This window comes from Hetaerina americana, unplaced genomic scaffold (genome assembly GCF_022747635.1).
Source record: "Hetaerina americana unplaced genomic scaffold, ioHetAmer1.1.p SCAF_98, whole genome shotgun sequence".
NCBI lineage: Eukaryota > Metazoa > Arthropoda > Insecta > Odonata > Calopterygidae > Hetaerina > Hetaerina americana.
In genome coordinates this window covers 322,107-343,098 of record NW_027287627.1, presented here as the reverse complement: position 1 = coordinate 343,098, position 20,992 = coordinate 322,107, and the positions used below count along the sequence as shown (strand labels likewise).

The 20,992-nt window shown below is 33.5% G+C and overlaps 1 protein-coding gene across 1 annotated transcript; it reads right to left on the bottom strand.

Annotated features, from left to right (window-relative positions):
* Positions 1 to 3,990: 3,990 nt before the first annotated feature.
* LOC139699912 (zinc finger protein 436-like) lies at positions 3,991 to 19,884 on the bottom strand. Its single transcript, XM_071598325.1, has 5 exons — positions 19,790 to 19,884; positions 19,282 to 19,440; positions 16,360 to 16,441; positions 12,032 to 12,155; positions 3,991 to 5,302 (listed from the first exon to the last, which is right to left on the bottom strand). The coding sequence occupies exons 1-5, from the start codon at positions 19,882 to 19,884 to the stop codon at positions 4,323 to 4,325; spliced, it is 1,440 nt and encodes a 479-aa protein (XP_071454426.1). The 3' UTR covers positions 3,991 to 4,322.
* Between the last annotated feature and the right edge of the window lie 1,108 nt (positions 19,885 to 20,992).

Genomic DNA, 20,992 nt, shown 5'->3' with positions numbered 1-20,992 from the left:
TATCATGTTTTTATCCTTGTAAGCAGCTTCATAATACTTGAGTCATACCTTTCTCATGCCGTGTCATAAAGCCAACTGGCTACTGCTCCTTGCACTTCCTCTTCTGACTGGAATATCTGTCCTCCAAGGTATTATTATGCAAGAGCTTCTGAACCCTCCCCTTACCCTTCCACAAAGTGAAAGTCACAGTACTAATGTCAGAAGATATTCCACAACAAATCTGTGGAAGAATATTGTAAGGGCTATGGCATCTTTGCATATCGAGGCATGTGAGTGATTTGTAGGCCACTGGCACAGAGAGAAACTAGTAAGCCTTGAGAGAGTATGAGCGTATGTGACTAGCAAGGATCAATGCTGCTTTGTACATCCAAGCTAGAGAGTTTGTTATTATTTTGCTTTTATACTTATATGACATGTGACTGATGTATAACTGGTGCAAAGGGAACCTCTTTTAAGCCCTAATTGAATATGAGTGCTTGAGATTATCAAGGATCATTGCAATATAGTACATCCAAGCTAGAGAGTAGGTGATAATTTTTCATTTATTTTAATTTTAAATAACTATGTATAATTAGTGAGCCCCTGGTGCAGAGTTAAACCTCTTGTAAGCCCTGAAAGAGTGGGAGAGCATGCAACTAAAAATAATCAATTCTGTATTTTACATCAAAGCTAAGGAATGTGAATAATTTTCATTTATTATTATACCACTTTTAATTTTATTAATTGTGTTTGAGTGCCTGAGACTAGCAAGGATCTATGCTATATTATTGAAGCTAGATAGTAAATTATTTATTTTCTATCTTCCATTTCATTTTTCTAACCATTTGTGGTATCTAATTATTTCATTTATTTGTAATTTTATTTATTATTATTGGCTTTATTTTCTGTTATTTATTTATTTTTATAATTTTAATAGATTTACTGCTTATATCTTCTCTAATATCTCTCTTTGCATATTTAAAAGATTATGGCATAACCAATTCAATATCAACAGCTGAAAAAATGTTGACAAAATAAATGTGAAGATCATCAGAGAAACATTGATCATCTCTATGAGATGTCTGGAGAGTCCTTGATTTTCTTTTCAGACAATTTTTCCTGATGGTATAAAGCCAGCATTCAGCTAATTTGTTTAAATACAATACATATAAAAGTGACAATATTATAGTGTATAGGACAAGCTTTCCTGGGAAAATTGCAATGCTTTTTTAAAGAAAATTAGTAAAATTTAGATTTTTATGCAATTGATGTATTTGCATCTCCAGATAGATACCATTAATACTTTAATAAGCAAATAATTCCCAAACCTGAAAACACAATTAGGTTTAATATATGGCCAAAAGAGGGATATATAACCATATTGTATGAACAAATATGCATGATAATAGTGTAAAAATAGAAATTTTGCTCCTTTCAAGCCTTAATAAATACTTCTAGAGAATTGAGAGAATTTTTGGAGGGCCATTTGAAAAATAAGGATGCATAATGGGCAAATTTCCCAATTACTTACTGAACTTTAGTCTGTAACTCAGTGACTGGTGTTGAGAAAATAACATAAAAGGTAATAAAATTCAATTAATATCAGAGTAGAAAAGTTCTGCCATTTTTGGAGAAAGCAACTTAGGACCAAACATTTTAACATCTATATATATAAGTTCAAAATTGTGTATATGCTCTTTGTAAGGCTCCTATTGCATGGATACCCAATAAAAAAAGGAATTTTTAAAAATGAGAATGAGTATTGTAATATCTTACCGCTAGCATTAGAATTTCCTTAATTGCTCTGATTGAATTTTAAAATCTTTCATGTTATTTGCTCAACCCCAGTAACTGAATAACTGATTAAAGTTCAGCTAGTAATTAGGAAATTTGCCCATTACGCATCTCGGTTTTTCAAATGGCACTCAACATATAAACACATAAATTCTCTCATAACCTCAAATTAAGGTGCATTATTAATTAGATACAATCGAATAGTTTATAAACTAATGCATACATGTTTGTAGACCATATTCAAAATGACCTTGAGGACCATTCCTTGGGCCATATCTGGAGGTAACCTATTCTCTTATTATGTATGCAAAATTTTTTAGTCATTATATTCATACAGTATATTTCCAGGAGTATCTTTTACAAAAACATTCAATTATTATAGCAAGATAATCTAAAACTTTTATTATCAAGTTTCAGTGAACTAGAGAGTTAATGAATTGGGGATTAAGTTTTTTCAATGATGGTAACATAATCCAGTTGCTTTCCTAAGGAAAATCCTCATTAAGTAGAGAATTCTCCTGAGAGTATGAAAAGGCATGATAATAAGGGATAAGTATAAAAGTTCTCAACTTGACACAGGAATGCAATTTCAATCAGAGATATATTTATGATTCCTTCCTGAATGCATGTCTGTTTCGTTTGAAAGGCAAGTTCCAAATTTTTCTCTCAAATAGTTTTTTTAAACATATTGTCCGAGTACATGTCTTTTGTGTTTCTGATTAAAATTGAAAAACTTGAATTTCTTGCAGACGTGAAATTCTTCTTTTTAAATGAATTAATTCCTTAGGAAATTCACTTGAAGTTTATGAAAGTATAGGGGGACTAATTCAATTTCAGCTGATAAAAACTGAGATGCTGAAATTTAACAGGATTCTAATATCCCTTTGAGATGACCCACAAGATGGAGAGCCATCAAGTGCTACAGTACAATATACAAAATAGTACGACATTAGACGATTAAAGGGGCATGAGATACGTAAGACCTTAAGGATAGCAAAGGAAAAGTTGCAAAATAACTTGCCTAAGAAATTTGGATGGGTAAGCTCAAGGCAAGGTGAGTGCTGCATTTGTTAAAAGCCCTTTAAAAGCAATTTCCCAAACAATGTTTTGGCAGATTCCAGACGTTACCAATACATTATCAGGTGGCTTAGTGCCAAAGAAACCAATGGTGAACACATATGGTTTAATAGCAGGAGTATTTGGGTAAATAAATTTTTAAATGTTCCGATGACAAAAACTTCCTTCATTAACCCCATGTGGTTTGGACTGAAATATATCAAAGCCTCTTTATCAAGAAAGCAAATTCCACAGAAATACCTGCATTATAATCTATTTTCATATAGAAACATATATTCACAAATCCCAACATCCTGACCCACTTGCCCAAAGACAACATATGATTAGGCAAAGTGGAAATACAACTAAAAAATACATTTGAAACCCAAGGTATAAAAAACTTCATTTATATTCCCAATTAACCATATTTCTTCAATAGCAGTGGGAGCATTAAGGATAATCAAGTTGGAAATGTTTGGATGAGAAAAGCTTTCACTATTGATCCCTTAATTGACCTAAATAGATAAAAATAAGGTACTTTGGACTGATTTACCTCAACACCTCCTTATCCAGAAGGATCATTCCACAGAAAGTAGTAAACTTCTTATCTCTATTTTTGTGTAGAAAGAGATACTCCTAACTCCTAATTTACTCTCCCCACCAGACAATGTCAGCAATACAATCCTCATAATGTTCAGCAAGAGCTGGGGAATACCCTTGCAGCATTTCAGCATTGATATATAAAGGCACGTCTATAGATGTCTACTTAATACTAATTAAATGCTGTGCATTTGAAGATGGATCTCTTTAGTATCTTCTTACTTTAAACGAAGTCATGCAACAATACGTTTTGCATCACATCAGGGTTGTTGATGAACTGCCAAACTTAACAGCACTCTTAATGAAAAATCCACCTTCACTGAAAAGCGTAAGTAAAAAATATATTCTCATAATGTCCTACACTATTCCTCTTTCATATCAACAACCTATCTAAATATTTACACGCAGTTGATTCATGCATAGGTCATCAAATGATTGGAACATTAAGTCATTTTAGCTACACTTAATTATATTCAAATGAATGATAGTCAAACGAAATTTTTCATAACTGTTAATTTTTATTCAAAGAAGTTTCACAAAACAGAAGAATGATGTCACAGTTTTACAAACTTGAAATTTATGTATTATAATGATCTTTGGTAGTGATAAAATTATTTGGAAGTTTTTTATCATTAAATAAACGTCATTATCTAAATTATGCATGTCATTCATACATTGCCTCTGTACTTCTTGGGAGAAGGATTTTTTTAATTCGAGCACTTTAGTTTTTTACTTGTTTCTAAGCCTGCCTTTATTCAATGATAAAGCTTGTTTTTAAAATTCTCACGCACATATCAACCTCATTTCTGCTTTCAAATGTATGTGGCCTTCAATAAGGCTCCGGTTATGAGCATGAGTGAATGAAATTGAATATAATTTACATTGCTCCCTGATCATTTTTCAGTGTGTGACTTCATGTGTGACTTGAGATTTCTTTTCCGAACGAATGCTTTAGAACAGACGTGGCACCTATGTGGTCTTTCTCCAGTGTGTGTCATCATATGCCTTTTAAGATCACTTTTCCAAGCAAATGCTCTTGAGCATATCTCACACTTGAGACTTTTTTCTCCGGTGTGCATCAACAAATGCCTTTTAACATCACTATTCTGAGTAAATCCTTTAGAACAGATCATGCACTGGTATGGCTTTACACCAGTATGTCTCAACAAGTGTATCTTTAGATGACTATTCCGAGAAAATAATCTTGAGCATATCTCACACTTGTGTCTCTTTTCACCAGTATGTATCAACACGTGCCTTTTAAGATCACTATTCTGAGTAAATCCTTTAGTACAGATCGTGCACTGGTATGGCTTTTCACCAGTATGAATCAACAAGTGTATCTTTAGATGACTATTCTGAGCAAATGCTCTTGAGCATATCTCACACTTGTGCCTCTTTTCATTCGTGTGTGTCAACAAGTGTCTTCTTAGATAATAATAATGAGTAAATGCTCTTGAGCATATTTCACAACTATGTGGGTTTTCTTCAGTATGTGTCAAAATGTGCCTCATTAAATACTGCTTTTGAACATAACCTTTCAAACATATAGCACATTTAAATGGTCTTTCTGCATTATGTGATGACTCTTTGAGCACAGGTAAAGTTTTGATGAAGTTTTGGGTGCAGAATTCACGTTGGAACTTCCTTTTCCCAGCATGCACCAAGTTGATGTGCCTTGCAAGGTCATTTTTTCTGTCAAATGCCTTTGAGCAAGAGTCACAATAGAATTTTGTTGCATTCCAAACATGCACATGCAAGACATGATCTTTGAGAAGGTCCCTTTGTGCAAATTCCTTGTAGCAGATTTGACAAGCATGCAATAAAATGCCTCCTGCATCTTTCCCTGCAACATCTTGTTTCTTACAATTATCTGAAAGATTTAAAGAAAAGTAATCTTATCAATGAAAAATTTTAGCTGCAATGAACAAGTTTTTTATCTCCAGATGACATTTAAACATTTATGTACATAAATTACTCCTATAATATAATTGTACTATGGCATGTGGGCTCATTTCAGATGATTTTCATTATGCCATCTTCAATAAAGCTAAAAGGCCAGGGACAAAGCACGTCATTATCTGATGCTGACCCAATAATGTATTCAGTTTTATTCTCAGAAAGTCTGCTGAAAATATTTGTACTCAACACAAAAAGGTTAGCAGAATACCATTTAGCTTCTATAATACCTTTTTCAGAAGATATGGGCCAGGAAATTGTTTCCCTGAGTTGTTACAATCAAATCATCCATTGAAGTTCTATTTGAAACAAACAAATTAAAACACATATACTTGTTGCTCCATTCCCTGATTTTATAAAATCATGTTTAAGAATTATTTTCATGTTCCATTAAAATTATTTAATCTAAATGATGATTGAAAATTTTTAATGTCAAGAAATTAAATTATGACCCTTGCACAAGAGTTCACCAATTTACTTAACTGATGGCTTGTTTCAACCAGCTTGCACATTCCATGAGCACCTAATCGTTGACTTTAAACATACAAGTACAAAGAGATATGCAGTAAAATGAATATAGTTTTCTGGTGGTAAATTGACTTACATACATAAAAAAATATCACGAAAAGGGTTCAATGCCATCACGCATTACATTTCCACAATTGTTTACTTGGCATGAACAAATGCCTAGAAAATTAAATTTGTAAAAGGATTTTGAGAAGGAATAGGAATATTTCCTGTTTTAAATGAATGGAATCAGAGAAAAGACTGCTGTATAAAAAAGGGAAATTCATTTCCTAGGGAATAGATATTTCATTGAAATTAACTGTGTGGCTGTTTTTTACCCAAAGCACAAAGTCCAAATATAGAAGTTAAAATACCAAAATGACAATATTTAAGATGGGGACTAGGAGAATGAAAATCTTTATTGATTAATAAAATCCTCAATTCATTCATGGACAAATTACTAATCAGGTAAAATGGTCATTTTAGTAAGTGATAAAGTCATTTTCCTCAAATAATTTGTTTCATGCTAAATTTATTTATAACATCTATTTATTATGTGAAACTACTTTTAGTATGGCAATCCCTGATTTCCAACTGAGACATACTACATTGATCAAAAAGTTCCCGGAATTTATTCAGAAAATTAAAAATACAAGTTTATTCATCTAAATCTATATTGTCCCCTTCAAAGTAATCCCCATCGACTGCAACACACTTATGCCAGCGCTTGATCCAATCCTCGAAACATTTTTTATATTCGGTTTTCGGTATGTCCATCAGTGCTTCCTGCGATTTTTCCATTACTTCCTCTCGGCTGCTAAAACGCGTTCCCCGTAATGGTTTTTTAACTCGATTGAACAGAAAGAAGTCACAGGGAGCCAAATCAGGTGAATTCGGTGGCTGTTGGATGGTATTTGTTGCATTTTTCGTCAAAATATTACGAATAATGATAGCACTGTGCGACGGTGCGTTATCATGGTGCAAAATCCACGAGTTTTCCGCCCACATTTCTGGTCTCTTTCGGCGAATTGCTTCACGCAAACGTCTCATAACGCCCAAATAATACTCTTTGTTTACTGTCTGGCCTTCTGGCAAAAATTCATGATGCACTACACCGTTGTAATCCATGAAAACCGTCAGCATTGCCTTCTTTTTTGACTGAAAACGACGTGGTTTTTTTGGTCTCGGCTCATTTGGTGAACGCCATTCACTTGCCTGATGTCTGGATGGCATGTCGTACTCATAAACCCACGTCTCGTCTCCAGTAATGATCCTTTTGATGAATGTGGGATCGGATTCAGCCTCGCAAATCATGTCTTTTGCGACGTCAGCACGGATTTTTTGCATGAAATTGAGGTCTTTTGGCACCAACTTTGCTGCTACACGACGGAAACCCAAATCATTAACCGCATTGTCTTGGGTGGATCCATAGGCAATGTTCAAGTCCTCCGCTATTTCTCTGATGGTTAATTTGCGGTTATTGACCAACATTTCTTTTACTTTATCAATTTTTTCACCGACTTTCGATGTCGATGGTCTGCCACTGCGTTCATCATCTTCGATTGACTCACGACCACTTCTGAACCGCTCGTGCCACTGGTAAACGACCGTTTTTTTTAGAGAATCGTTGCCGAAACACTTTTCCAACATTTCCAACGTCCGTGCGCCACTAAATCCGTTTTTTACGCAAAATTTAATACAAGTTCGTTGTTGCAAATTTAAATCCATTTCTGCAATTGTAAAAAATCGCCAACACACACAGAGATAGATGTACTCTTGGCTACGTAACTTTTGCAAATGTCAAGTTATGACACTAAGATTTAAAGGGAATATCTACAACAGATGTACCAATTTAACAAAAAAACAGAACTCAAATCGGAACGATGGGAGCGCCACACGGTGGTTATTCCGGGAACTTTCTGATCAAGGTAGTATGGTGCCCTTAAAATTACTTTTATACATAATTTTGATACAATTTATCCAAAAAAGACGTTTCACATTTCCTGGCATAACTTTTCATATATTTGTCCTTTAGATTGCTAGAACTTTCCACAGCAAATAAATTTTTCGCAAGAAATTTAAGAAAGAAAATAAAACCCCCACTTTAAAGTTCTGTAAATAAAACGATTTAAAAACATATTTATCGCTTAAAAAGGAAATTTACTTTTAGGTTTATGGTCTGATAACAAATTTTATGGTGGTTTCTTTAAACAAAAAAAAATATCAGTGTATAAAATGTGACAATTCTGTTGGGTTTAAAAGAAAATTATAACGAAACAAGTTATTATTACCAAATTTAAGTGTCACAAAAAGTTCTGCTGAACAGCAATTGAGGCACTTCTGTGTCATGACTATTTCAAATGCCAGCATTCATTGTGCTTTAATAAAAAAAGAATTAAAGAGTATGACCTTGTTTCAATCATGGGCAGATAATTCTGACTCAATTACATGGGCTATTAATTTAATTCTAAAGAATAAAATACATTAACTATAATATTCTTTTTCTTGATATATTTAAAATTTCACTACCTAGCAATGAAATAAATATAGGACCAATTGGCGAAATTATAACCTCAAAGTGACCAAGATAAGTGTATATTAACCCTCTTAGTGTGGCTGGGATTTCAGGGGTATTAGTGAGAAGTGCGAAGTTTAATTTAAGAAAATGTGTCGCCTTAGAAAAAAAAACATTATGAAGTTATTTGCTTAGATATCCATATGCAGTTTTTTTAATTTAAAATATAATAATAAAGTTAATAATGATGTAATGCATTTACATCATCTGAATAATGAATGTAATTATTATAGTATCATAAATTTGAAGAATATTTTTTGAGTAATAATATTTCGATTTTTAGACACAAAACTAATATTTTTTTAAAGACATTTTTCAATTAAACTATGATATTTATATATAATAAAGAATCTAAAAGACGTGTAGTAAAATATTATATATAATTAAAGAGAAACCAGTGAATTGCAAATTTTTTTGTCAGCCTCTGCATAGTTTGATTTTATTGAAAAGGCTGACCTTACTGTTGTCAAATTGGGACTTTTACCCTTTCCTTGAGACTGCAGCAATGTGCTTACAATCTAAAGGCAGGAAAAAACCAAGTTCTAACTCACAGAGAACTGCTGACAATGTAATCCATTGAACAGGGCACAATTGATTAGATACGACGGACGGCAAGAGAAACCAAAATGAATACAAAGCAGTGGTCTCATTTCCACCATCTCAATAAAGTCTTAATAAGCAGGTATATATCAATACGACGACCCAACAACACATTCAAGAGATTACAGATGAAAACAGATTAGTAGCCTTTCAGTGGCTTTTCATATTGGAAAGACCACTCAGGAAAAAAAAACGAGCAAACAATTAGGCAGAGCTTCCCAACATGTACAAAACTGAACGAAAAATTATAATAAGAATTATAGTATTTTAAAAGCATTTAAAATTGCTAATAAAAAAATAAAAAATTGGTTATGTAGTTCTAGCAAATTCAACCTATTGATAGCACAAAAACCATAAATTATTAAAGAAAAAACCATAAGTTACAATTATTTAAACAAAAGCCTACACAAGAGCCAATATATCGGCCTGCCGCAATTTTCACCAGGGATACAAAAGCTGATATATCAGCCCACTGCAATAAGATGAGCATGGTAAAATGTATTGAGAAAGATGGTGGATATTAGTTATGACTGATTTTTTTTTGTTTTCATGAAAGAAATTAGTGTATATGGGAGCAATGCTCTAGTTCCAGCTCTTAAATTTGGAGTCCTGGAACTAATTAAAAAGGCTTATGCAAATGATGTCTTAAGCCTGAGAAGTTTTTAAGTAGCAAAAAATGTATAAGAAAGCGTGACAACTTAATAAAGATAAAGGCCAGGTAAGTTACCTCATGACCACTGCAACTGATTCTGAGCCGTCAAAAATGAAACTATTTCTCACTCTGCTATGCATTTAATAACCTCCCTAGTTAGTAAAGAATCCAGCCTTTTGGGCGGAACCAACATTAATAATTAATAAAGATCTTGTGTTAAGGGAGGTATGGGCAAAGGTGGTTGCAAGAGTCTTGAGCAAGGAACAAAAATACAAAGAAACTGCTGACATAATTTGCCATTGCAATGCAGATAAAAATATAACAATTATACTCCAATCTAACAGTTCAAGTACTGATGACAAATGCTGAAACAATATTCTAGAAAATGATTTTCAGTAGACTTTTGACAAGTGGAAGATAAACCAACATGTATAGGTATATTGATGCAGGATGAACAAATTTTCAATTTTTTTAGGTACCTGTAAGGATAACATCATTGGCTTCTGATTTTTAGAGGCAACGATGATACTTATTATGTATGGATCCTACTTAATTTTATACTCAAAATCCCTTAAGTGAATAATTAAAGGTTAAATATTCAAAATAAAAAAATTGGAATGCCTTTTAAAAAACGTTTCTACAAATTAAGACCATAGTAAATAAACCTGGAGTTAAATTGATCAGTGTACTAAAACCTTGACAAAGGAAACTTCCGAACTGAGGAAGAATATTCAACAATTCCATTTATAATCATGGCCAAAAGGGGTAGAGATCCTTAACTGTTAGTATAAAATGTAAAAAAGGCAACCATGGAATATTTGTGGTTCAACATATGTATCAGATTGGTACTTAAATTATTAAAGTTTGAAAACAAGAGGGACTTAGAAAATAACAACCAGCAGCAGTGAAATGAAATCTATTATATGCATTTTATTTTGTTAATTTTTAGGATTTTTGCCTTGTCAATTCCTGAAAGAGAGCATTTTATTTTGCAAAGTCTTTTGCAGTTGTTCTTGGGATCATAACCAAAAGGAAAGATAGTAAGGCAATCAATAACTTACGGGATGATCAGTTTAGGTATAGGAAGGAGGAGGTACATGTAATGTCATTGCAGCAATGAGATTTTTAATCAAAAGGAATAAAGAACATGACCACAAGATATAATGCCAAAAATAGGAATAGATTAGAGAGAAATGAGGCTAATCTGCTACCTGTTCATGTCCAAGACTGCTCAGGTGCGAGTGGGAAACGGGGAGTCAGGATGGGCAGTGTTAGGAAGAGGTGTAAGGCAGGGTTGCCCATTATCACCATTGCTGTTCAACATGTATGCAGAGGAAATGAATAAGAAGGCATGGGAAGAACTGGAGGTAGGAATGAAAGTGGGTGGGGAATTGATAAAATCAGTTAGGATTGCTGATGACCAAGCTTTAGTTTGTCAGTCAGCCAAGGGGCTGCAAGCATTGCTTAGTAAATTGGCAATTCAGTACAACAGGTATGGGATGAGAATCAATATTGATAAAACAAAGAATATGCAATTTTCTAGGATGAAAAAGCTTAGGTTAACATTAAAATAGGAAGGCAAAAACTAGAGCTGGAAAAACAGTTTATGTATCTCAGTATTGATTGGACCAACACAGTAAAAGTAATAGGGACATAAGGATAGGAATTGCTTTAGGCAAAGGGATGTTGAGCAAGGACATTATTAAAAGACTTTAGGAAACTTTGAAATAAAGGCTAGCTCTGTATAGCGCGGTCATTGAAACAGGAGGATACACATTGACTGAAGGATTTTTAAATGTAGGTGTGGAGAAGAATGGAGAAGGTAAAATGGACAGAGAAGAAAATAAATGAGGAAGTGCTTGGTATATTGGGCAAAGAAAGAGGTTTGCTGGGAGATATCTTATGGAGGCAGGAAATGTTTCTGAAGGAGGTATTGACTTGCAGCTGGATGTTGAAGACTAATGGAGGGTAGAATGTTAGGCAAATGAGGAAAGAGAAGGAACAGAATAGGGATGTTAGACTGGATGATGGGAGGAAGAAAGAACTGAGCTGAAGAGAGACCTGATATAGCGTAGAATGTTGTGTTTTGCTAGGGGTCGAAATTATTTTATTAGTGTTTATGTCTATCCAATAACCTACATTGACCGGTAGATTACCTGATAATAATAATTTTGTTACAGGCTTATTCTGATTTAAATATTTTCCCATCAATTTTTGTAATTAGTCATAATATTTTATCTGACATTTTCAGTATTTCTAAAATATTCAAAATGCAAAAGTAAGACAACAGTCTCTCCAGCTCCACTTACCTTGTGTCTTCAACTGTTCCGATGTAACTCCGCCCATCTCCTGCAAAGTATTGTTGTCACATTCTTCCTTATTGTGTACTTCTTCATCAGAGGATAAATGCAATTCTAAATCTTCTAAATCATCCTGAAAAATATTAACATAACCAATGTACATTGCATCCATGTAAAACATTAATTAAATGCCCAAAAAACTTCCAAACCCATTCTATAAAATTACACAAGGTTTAAAATTATACATTTCGATTTAAATTAATAATTTTACCATGCATTTATACAGAACATTTGTCTTAATTTCTTCAAAAGCATTAACATTATTCATTGAACCTTCTAACATCAAATGATATTGCCAGTGTTTCAATTCAAGTTTAGAGAAGGTAAATTATAGGAGAGTTTACTGTTAAAATATAAGTAAACCTTTGATATCCATGGATTGAAAATATAAAATGAAAATATTTAAATACTGTTAACAAGAAAATGCCTCAACATTATGAATAATAGTTTTGGCCCACCAATTAAATTAAATAACATATGAAATACAGAGAATAGGTCTGGCGGCTTATTTTTCTCAGAGCAAAAAGCTTCTTTAAATATAAGAAGTCATCACATTGTCTAATTCGAATCATGATCTTGTTCAAGAATACAACCTGGTCATTTTGAACATTGACAGCCCCAATTTATCACCAAAGAACACTATCTAAAGCTCTCCTCATCTATCACGATACTAATGCCAAGGATATCCATTCTTATCTATTATGACAGATGGTCAAAATTTCAAAATAATTTAATCAAGAACATACATCTTGGGAGCTAATTTCTTCAAATTACTCTGGTACTTGAATAATTTTGTAGTCCTTCATATTCTTAAACAGAGAACATTTGACAATGTTAATAGTTAAATTGTATGAAAGTGTTATTCAATACAGTTATTAAAGATTTTTTTATACCAGTCCTCATTTAAAGAAGGATTTAGCCATGCAAAACCACATGGAAGGCAATTTCATCTCATAACATTACCTAAGTTTAAAAAGCAATGCACTCAGAATATAACATAATGTATATAGTTATGAGAGAGCATTGGTTATAAAAGCAATGCATAATAGCTTTCTTTCCTTACCTGAATCTCAACTTCTTCACAGTTATCATCATCCATCAAATTCACATTAGTGTTGACTGAACAATTGTCCTCTTCCTCAATTGATGACTTTTGTACTGAATGGTTAATAGCTTTCATTGAACTTCTCAACACCATCAAATTTCTTCTTTTATCATTCACCAAATCAACACCATGGATCTCTGAATCCTTCTGAAGGCTTGGGAGCACACACAGCTCCTTAATAAACATAAATAATCATAATCAACACCAAGATATTTGATAGGTAAATATAAAGTTCACCTAAAAATAAGCCCTATATAGGCATTACTTAAAATTATAATATTCATAGGCTTTTCCTAGGCTACATATTATTTCTGAATGAGAAATTTTGTGCATAATTAATGTTGCAGAGAAAAAGCAAATTTTGAATGGTACTTAGAAATTGTATGGCCATTTGGCAAATTATCTTATAAGGTTTTATATTAATCTATAACATTAATTAGAAGGGAATATAAGCAAAAATTGGATATTCAAAATGATTATAGAAATATACAAATTTTTTCCAACATGATTTATCAATAATATAACTTTCAGGTTGAGATATTCACATCTAGGGTAAGGTCAGTGTTTTCCTTTCATCCTAATTCGTCAAGGCATGGAACTCATTTCCATGTGCAAAATATTAGTGAGCAGCTGAATTCTGAACCAACAGAAACTGATCACTTGACGGCTGTTTATGTTGGTTGGAAATATGACATTGCACATATTTATTAAAAAAATTAACTCACACCAAAGACTGAAATAGTTTTATCTGGAATATTTTATAGGTTAACATAAACAGAGTATGGTCTGCAGCTATGGCCTTCTGCAACATTTAAAAGAGCAGAACAGTTAAGAATGCAATTGAAATACATGAAAATTAAGTAAAATAATTAAATATTCCTCCTAATTCAAAAGATTTCTATCAGGCAATTTTAGAGTGAAAGAAGTGCCTGTCATTTTATTTTATGCGAAATATTATAACCATAATGGCACCAAAATAACCAAATTATTTTGGTGATATATGTGCTGTTATTGTAAATGCTTCTTCTTACAACTCGTGAATATCCCAAAATAGAACAGATATATGTTTGGCATTAAAGAACCCTATTAAAATGTCTTTTTAAGAGTTTTCATTTTGAAGGAACAGTAATAGGTGACATGGTCAGGCTAATTGGAGATAAAGTATCATAAATGTTTTTTTATATGATTCCATGCATTTTCTTTTGGTTGTAATAGCCTTATTGACACTTTACTTAGCCCATTCAGCACTTAGGTCAAAAAATATAAAATTTGGTCCTATGTCTAGCTGGAACAGTTTCCTGCTGTTCAATTGCTATTTTATCCATGTCTACAATCGTCTGCAAAGTTAGTTAAATGGTGAAAAAACAGTAAAAATAAATGATTTAAGGTATAATTATAAGGATTTATGAATTTTCTTAATATTAATGGAATTCAAAATTGATTAAAAGTGCATTTGGTATTAAATTTTCAATATTTACCTTGAGCATTAATTATTTTTTATGTATAATATCACTAGGTAACCAAAGAAAACCAATAAATGATGGAAACATATTTAAAATGAAAAATAAACTCTCATTAGATAATTGAAACTTTATAAATGAGAACTACAGATGAGATTAGATAAATTATATCAGGCCTTTAGTTGACATGCATGAAAAAATCAGATAAATGTCGGACTGTACAGAATCATAAAACAAGAATTATTCTATATTATGAATTTCATCCAAATTACAATCAATATTCCATCAAATGGTTCCCGAAGATCAAATTATTTATTTAAGAATTTAAATGAGTATTTACATCACTTAGATTATAAATGCCTTCTTCTTGCAATTTGCCTGCATTTCTTATGATGACTTGATGATTGGTAATGTCCTAATGACTATCATTTAAGCAAATTTCAACTCTCTCTTAGTCATACTACAGTAATTGTTTCATTTATTATTTTACTTCTATATTTATTCATAGATATACCTTCTTGCATTGCAAAATACTTACAAATTACATGCAATAAAAACACATTCTCTATATAATAAGCAGTAATATAACATTATTGTCTTTTTGATTAGCAAGTTATTACATAGCTTTGTGGTCATGATAATCTTTCAAGCCAAAAAAATTAGTGGTTTTCATAAATACCTATCCGTGCATCAAAGATTTAGTATAAAGTATTGTATTTTATAAGATGACTTACAGAAAACTTTTCTACTTTAAGTATTCGTGAGTTAAAAAAAGAAACATGAGCAATAATAGAACTAATATCACAGATTTAGTTTATTAATTACCTTTTGAGAGTTTCATTCCGGATTCTTCACATTTTGGTCAGCATCTCCCTGGCTAGATGTAATTTCATTGGCCTCTTGGTCTTCAACATCCACTTCCTCTGTCTTCACTACGATCCCCTGAGTTAATTGAATAATTATTAAACAGTGAAAATATGGAACTTCAGTAATTTATAGAAAATTATGTGTAAACAAATTTCTTATATTAAGTATAATCAGTGACTAAAGTCTTTTCAGATGCAAATGAATAAGTATTTGCAAAAATAACAAAAGCTTTGGATGAGCTTTGAAAATGTCAACCTGTTCCAATGTCTTCCTTACCTGAAGAGAATCTTCTTCACGATTATCCATAATGTGGTCTATTATTTTTAGCCTAGCTGTCATTTCAACAGTTTCCTGATCATCATTATCTGAAGTTTCTCTTTTTACTGTGATCTGAACCTAATTGTTCAAAATATAAATATTGAAAAAGATTTAAAAAAGAGGATGAACATTGAAATTGAAATTTATTTTCATGATAAACGTTTTCCATTTCATTTTTATGTATATATATTTCCTATGCATGAATGAGAATCTAAATTACACACCAGTGTTTTTCTCTTTTTTTTTATGGATATGAAATGAGAGTATCAATGTTTACCTGTGGGGGCATAATTTATACCTGAAACACGACTAGATATAACAGCAAGAGCAATTATTAAAAGATGCAATTCGAAAATGCAAAACCAAACCACCTTATAGATGATTTCAGGTTTAAATCTCAGTTTCTCTTTATTCACTGAATAAAAATTCTCCAATTTAATGGATTTATTCAAAATTGTAATCAAAATTCATTTCCACAGAATCCAGAGGATAAAGGTATCAATTTTAGAATTTCAATGAGTACTTACATTGTTTACACTGGGATTGCATCTTTCTCCTAGAATGCTTGATGCTCCAGTGACCACTCGCAAATTGGCTACTCCCACATCACTATCATTGGAGGCATCATTTGACTCTGTCTCTACCTTTAGATTCCTCTGCAAATAATCAATGGAGAAATTTATTAAAATTAATGTGACACGATTATTTGGAAATAAATTTTCTCCAGTGGATATACTTGTAGTAACATCCTGGAAAAAATGATAAGTGAAATGCTGTAAAATGAAATTGAGCAGCCTACAATTATACAGCCTTTAGTAGATATTAATAACTATTTAAATAGGGTTACTGCAACTTAACTTAATAGAAGCCTTAGTTTTTGAGTTTTAAAAATATTAATGAACTGTTGGCAAAAAAATACAAAAAAGTTTTAATTACGAGTTTTTTTATTAAAATAGAAGATATCAATTGAAAAAATATATTAACTAATAAAATATATCAAAAGGATCAATCTCTTTCCAACATTCCCCTCAACACTTGTTTAAAAAGTGCATTATTTTTTAATCTTTTTAAAATTATGAATACTTCACAAAATAATTCCTACTAATTACCTTTAGAGGCAATTTCATTAAAATTGAATGACTTAATGAAATTAAGAACCAAAAGAATATTCTAGGGAGTACTCCAAGATCTTATTTTAATACGAGATATCATTGTTTACATGGACATTTGTATATTATCATCCTTTTCGGTTACCTCACAATTTATGAAAATTGATTGCCTACTTGCATTTAATATATTCACACTTTAAGTAAAATTCACTCTCAGCTCACTCTAACTTGAGATTTCCAATTGAATATTGAATAAAATTGCTTGAAGTGTTAACAGAAGAGTGGTTAATTCCAAATTTGTATATAAACGCCAGTATAAGTCATTTGGTAATAAGACCTTAACACTTGCGTACAATAGCGAGGACACTTATTAAAAATAAATATGTTCATTATTCAATTTAAGTTACTTCCGTTGACGCATAACGTTATCCAAAACATTCCTCATAGCATTACAAAATACCAATCATTATTGGCCTCGACTCACCGTTGCGCGGCGGTTATTTCTCTCCGCGTGTCTCTTTGTCCTTTGACTGTTCAATAGATGGTGGTTTTCATGGCACTGCTGCTTAAACATGTAGAAATCCGTCAGCAATTTAAAGCATTTGTAGCACAGCAACCACGGGTTGCTCCTTTCCCTGACTACCTATATAAACATGATTATCAAAGTATTAAGCCCTAAACATTCGCTCTCAATGGGGCTCGAATCATTATCCGAATAATTTGAAGGCTATTTTCAGCTAAAATAGGGCATTGTCGCACATTTCGTGGTAAATTTACTGTAAAAGCATCATTATCAATAATACGTAAACATACAACGCGTAGCTTACTTCCAATTCCAACAACTCTTCTATTGCTTCCCGCACCAATTTCTCAGCATCGTTGTTTTCATAAAATATATTTGTGTACCGTCCACCACGGCTAAGACATAATCTACACTTTAAACTTTCGTGTCGAGGCATCTTTGGAGCACTTCAACCTGTCAACATTTACTACACTAAAACAGTAACTTTCAAAATGGCCGACTACATTTCGATAGGTCGTTCGTTCTGAATCGATTACTAAGTGCGAGTTCGAGAATCGATTTCGTTTCATTTCGGCGCTAAGTGATCGCCATATTTAAATATTTTTAAATTATTTAAACTCTCACTTTAATAGAAAGTGGTCATTCCTGTGAATTTATAACTCTTTTGCACTGCCGAGAAATTAAAAAAAAATTACTCAAATTTAACATTACCTTATGTGTGTATATTTTATTTTGCACCTAAACTAAAAATTTTAATCCTGTTAAATTGATTGTTTGTTTACATGAATATTTTCTCGGGATAAATATTTCTAATAAGAATTATGACTTGAAGTTAAAATTGTGTGATTAATTTTTTCGGCGTAAAATTCTAAAAATTAACCAATGTGTTGATATACCAATGGTTTTGCGTATTACGACAGGAACTCCAAAAATTGGACCTTCCACATTTTGATATGGGCATTAAAAGTGCATTAATTCCATATTACAGATTTTCTTTCCAACTATGACAAAATAACTGAGACGCAGGGAAAGAATTTACATTTGCATGTTTATTCTTAGCCAAAAAATGATGGCGAAATTTACAAACGAATAATAAAGTGAATAATAAATGTTAACATCAAACCATTCAATGATATATTTATTATCACATTTCAAAATTTGTATAGCAGCATTCGTGTCTAAACCTTGAAGGTATAATTTTGACGTGAATTTAAAAAGGATGTCAAAAGAAGCACATTATACTAAAATTATGGTCAAAGAGCATTGTGTTTCAAAGATAATTATATAAGTATGTATATATATATATATATATATATATATATATATGAAAATACATATAAATATATACATATATATATGTATGTATAAGTGGGTTGCTGTAGTCCAGTGGGTTAAGCATTGGACTGCTGAACGGAGGGTCCTGGGTTTCAATCCCAGGTAAGGTACTCAGGGCACCTGCAGCTCCACTAAAGCTTAAGTCATTTTTGGGTAACAGGTCTTCCAGGGAAAGCATAACTGGAACAGAGAAAGGATCTGGCTTCCATACCCTGATAATTCCCTGATAAGTTCTGAAATTGTGTCTGCAGGGCTAGAGCCCATGTGGGTTGCTCCTGCTCCGTAATGCTCTGTGGTTATGATGGGGCTCCCAAATCCAGTCTGCTTAGCCTCAGATTTGGGAGCCAGATGGATATATAGGTAAGATAAGGCCTGAGTTGGTCAGTTGGTCATAAAGGTTCAGGGAGGGAGAGTGCCTCTAGATCTCTCCATTGTTAGTGGTGGGTACCCCATCGCGCACATGTCAAACCAATTGACCTCACCCATCTTCAGTCCGAGACATCTGGCGACAAGCAAAGCATCCAGAAGTTAGACACACATCCCATTCACAGCCAAGCATGTCTCCATTATCTCCTGAACCAAGGAACAAGTCACCACAGCTGAGCATGGGGGAGCAGGATCTAACCGCATTGGCTTTAGCCCTGCAGACACAATTTCAGGCCTTATCTCAAGAGATGCAGACCACTAGGCAATTGCAAATCCAGCCCAGTAAGTCAGCAAGACTGATAACACTGCTACCGCCAGTACAAATAATGGCACTGGAGAAGACGTTTGTGGCACCACACTCAGCAAGCCTGGCCACATGGATCACCCTACTAGAGGGCAATGATTAGGTCCTCACCTTGTGCCATCCAGTTAAGTATGGCAGGAATTCATCTAAGCTGACCTGGCATGACCTCCACAAGTTTGATGTAATGGTAGCCACTTTGGCCAATTGAATGATAATCCTGGACCTGGTAAAACATGTAATATACAATAGAATCTGGGTACTTGCTGTCATCCAGGTACATTTCTGGGAAACAGCCACCATCAGAAAATGCCCTGCTGTGACTGCCCTTGAATACTATCCAGCCACAGCTCACCATTATAGTACAAGCACCACCACGACCACAATACCAGCCAGAAGGACCACCCAGCAGACAGGCAGGAGGCAAGCATGCCTATACTCAGTAATCCGGGCAGCCCTTTTGGGGCAAAAGATGGTGATGGGACATGTGTTCCTACTTTGCCAGGTTTGACGACTGAGCAAATGCCTGTGCCCATGCCATCACTCTCTGTGGTGCCAAGCCATCTAAACAAGATGGCTAATGAATCTGGGGTCCTTGTTGATTTCCTCAAAGGTTCCACAGACCCTAGACCCCAAGGAGTGGGAGACAGACTCCTCATCGTCAGGAGAATCAATGATAAATGAAAGTGAGAAACAGGAAGTAGTGACAAGTGTGTCAAACACAGTGGGAGATAGTGGACTTGATATGGACCCATAGAAAGATACAAGCATCTAGCAATTGCCACCGCAACTTCTTACACATGAAATGCATGACAATGACAAAGGCCAGAATTATAACTTGGATCCAGACAAGGAACAGGAGCCAAGGGAGCAGCCACTGTTACCAGGACTGCAAGAAGAAGAAGGAAAAAGCACTCCTTACCTTAGGCAGATACCCATATAGATGCGCATCCTTCAGGCAGACCATCCATTGGGGCGTCAATGTACCAAGACCAGATGGAATTTGGACGAGACTACCAATGGGTCTTACATTTGCATCCACCATTATGCAAGGGAAGGTGCAGTCAGTTAGAAGTGAACTGTCGGAGAATTCCAGGTAGTCATGATAGCATATCTGGACGATTGGCTAATCCTGTTGCATAGTGACCAAACAATATTGGTGAAACAAATACTTCAATTCATAAAGTGGAGCTAAGAGTATTGCTTGATCTTGAAAAGAGATCATTAATGCCATCAGTGAGAATAAAATATCTGGGGATACATGTAGACACTGCTTTAATCTCAGCTTGACAAAGTACGTGTTAAATTGGATCAAATACATTGTTGATTTGGTCCAGAGAATACAACAAAAGGATAAACCCAAGGCAGCGGCATATATTGCCTGGATAACGTACATTTTGAAACTCCCCATATTCTTAGTCCAGGACATGGCAAGGGGCGACATCATGTGGCTGGAGTGCCTATTT

What these genes read in the sequence shown, in the direction of transcription:
- LOC139699912 (XM_071598325.1), bottom strand. Translation starts at nt 19,884, where the DNA reads ATGGTGAGCTGTGGCTGGATAGTATTCAAGGGCAGTCACAGCAGGGCA. An exon ending in ATGTACCTGGATGACAGCAA is followed by an intron (nt 19,441 to 19,789) that starts GTACCCAGATTC and finishes TTGTGTCTGCAG; the next exon opens with GGCTAAAGCCAATGCGGTTA. An exon ending in ATGTCTCGGACTGAAGATGG is followed by an intron (nt 16,442 to 19,281) that starts GTGAGGTCAATT and finishes CTCCAATGATAG; the next exon opens with TGATGTGGGAGTAGCCAATT.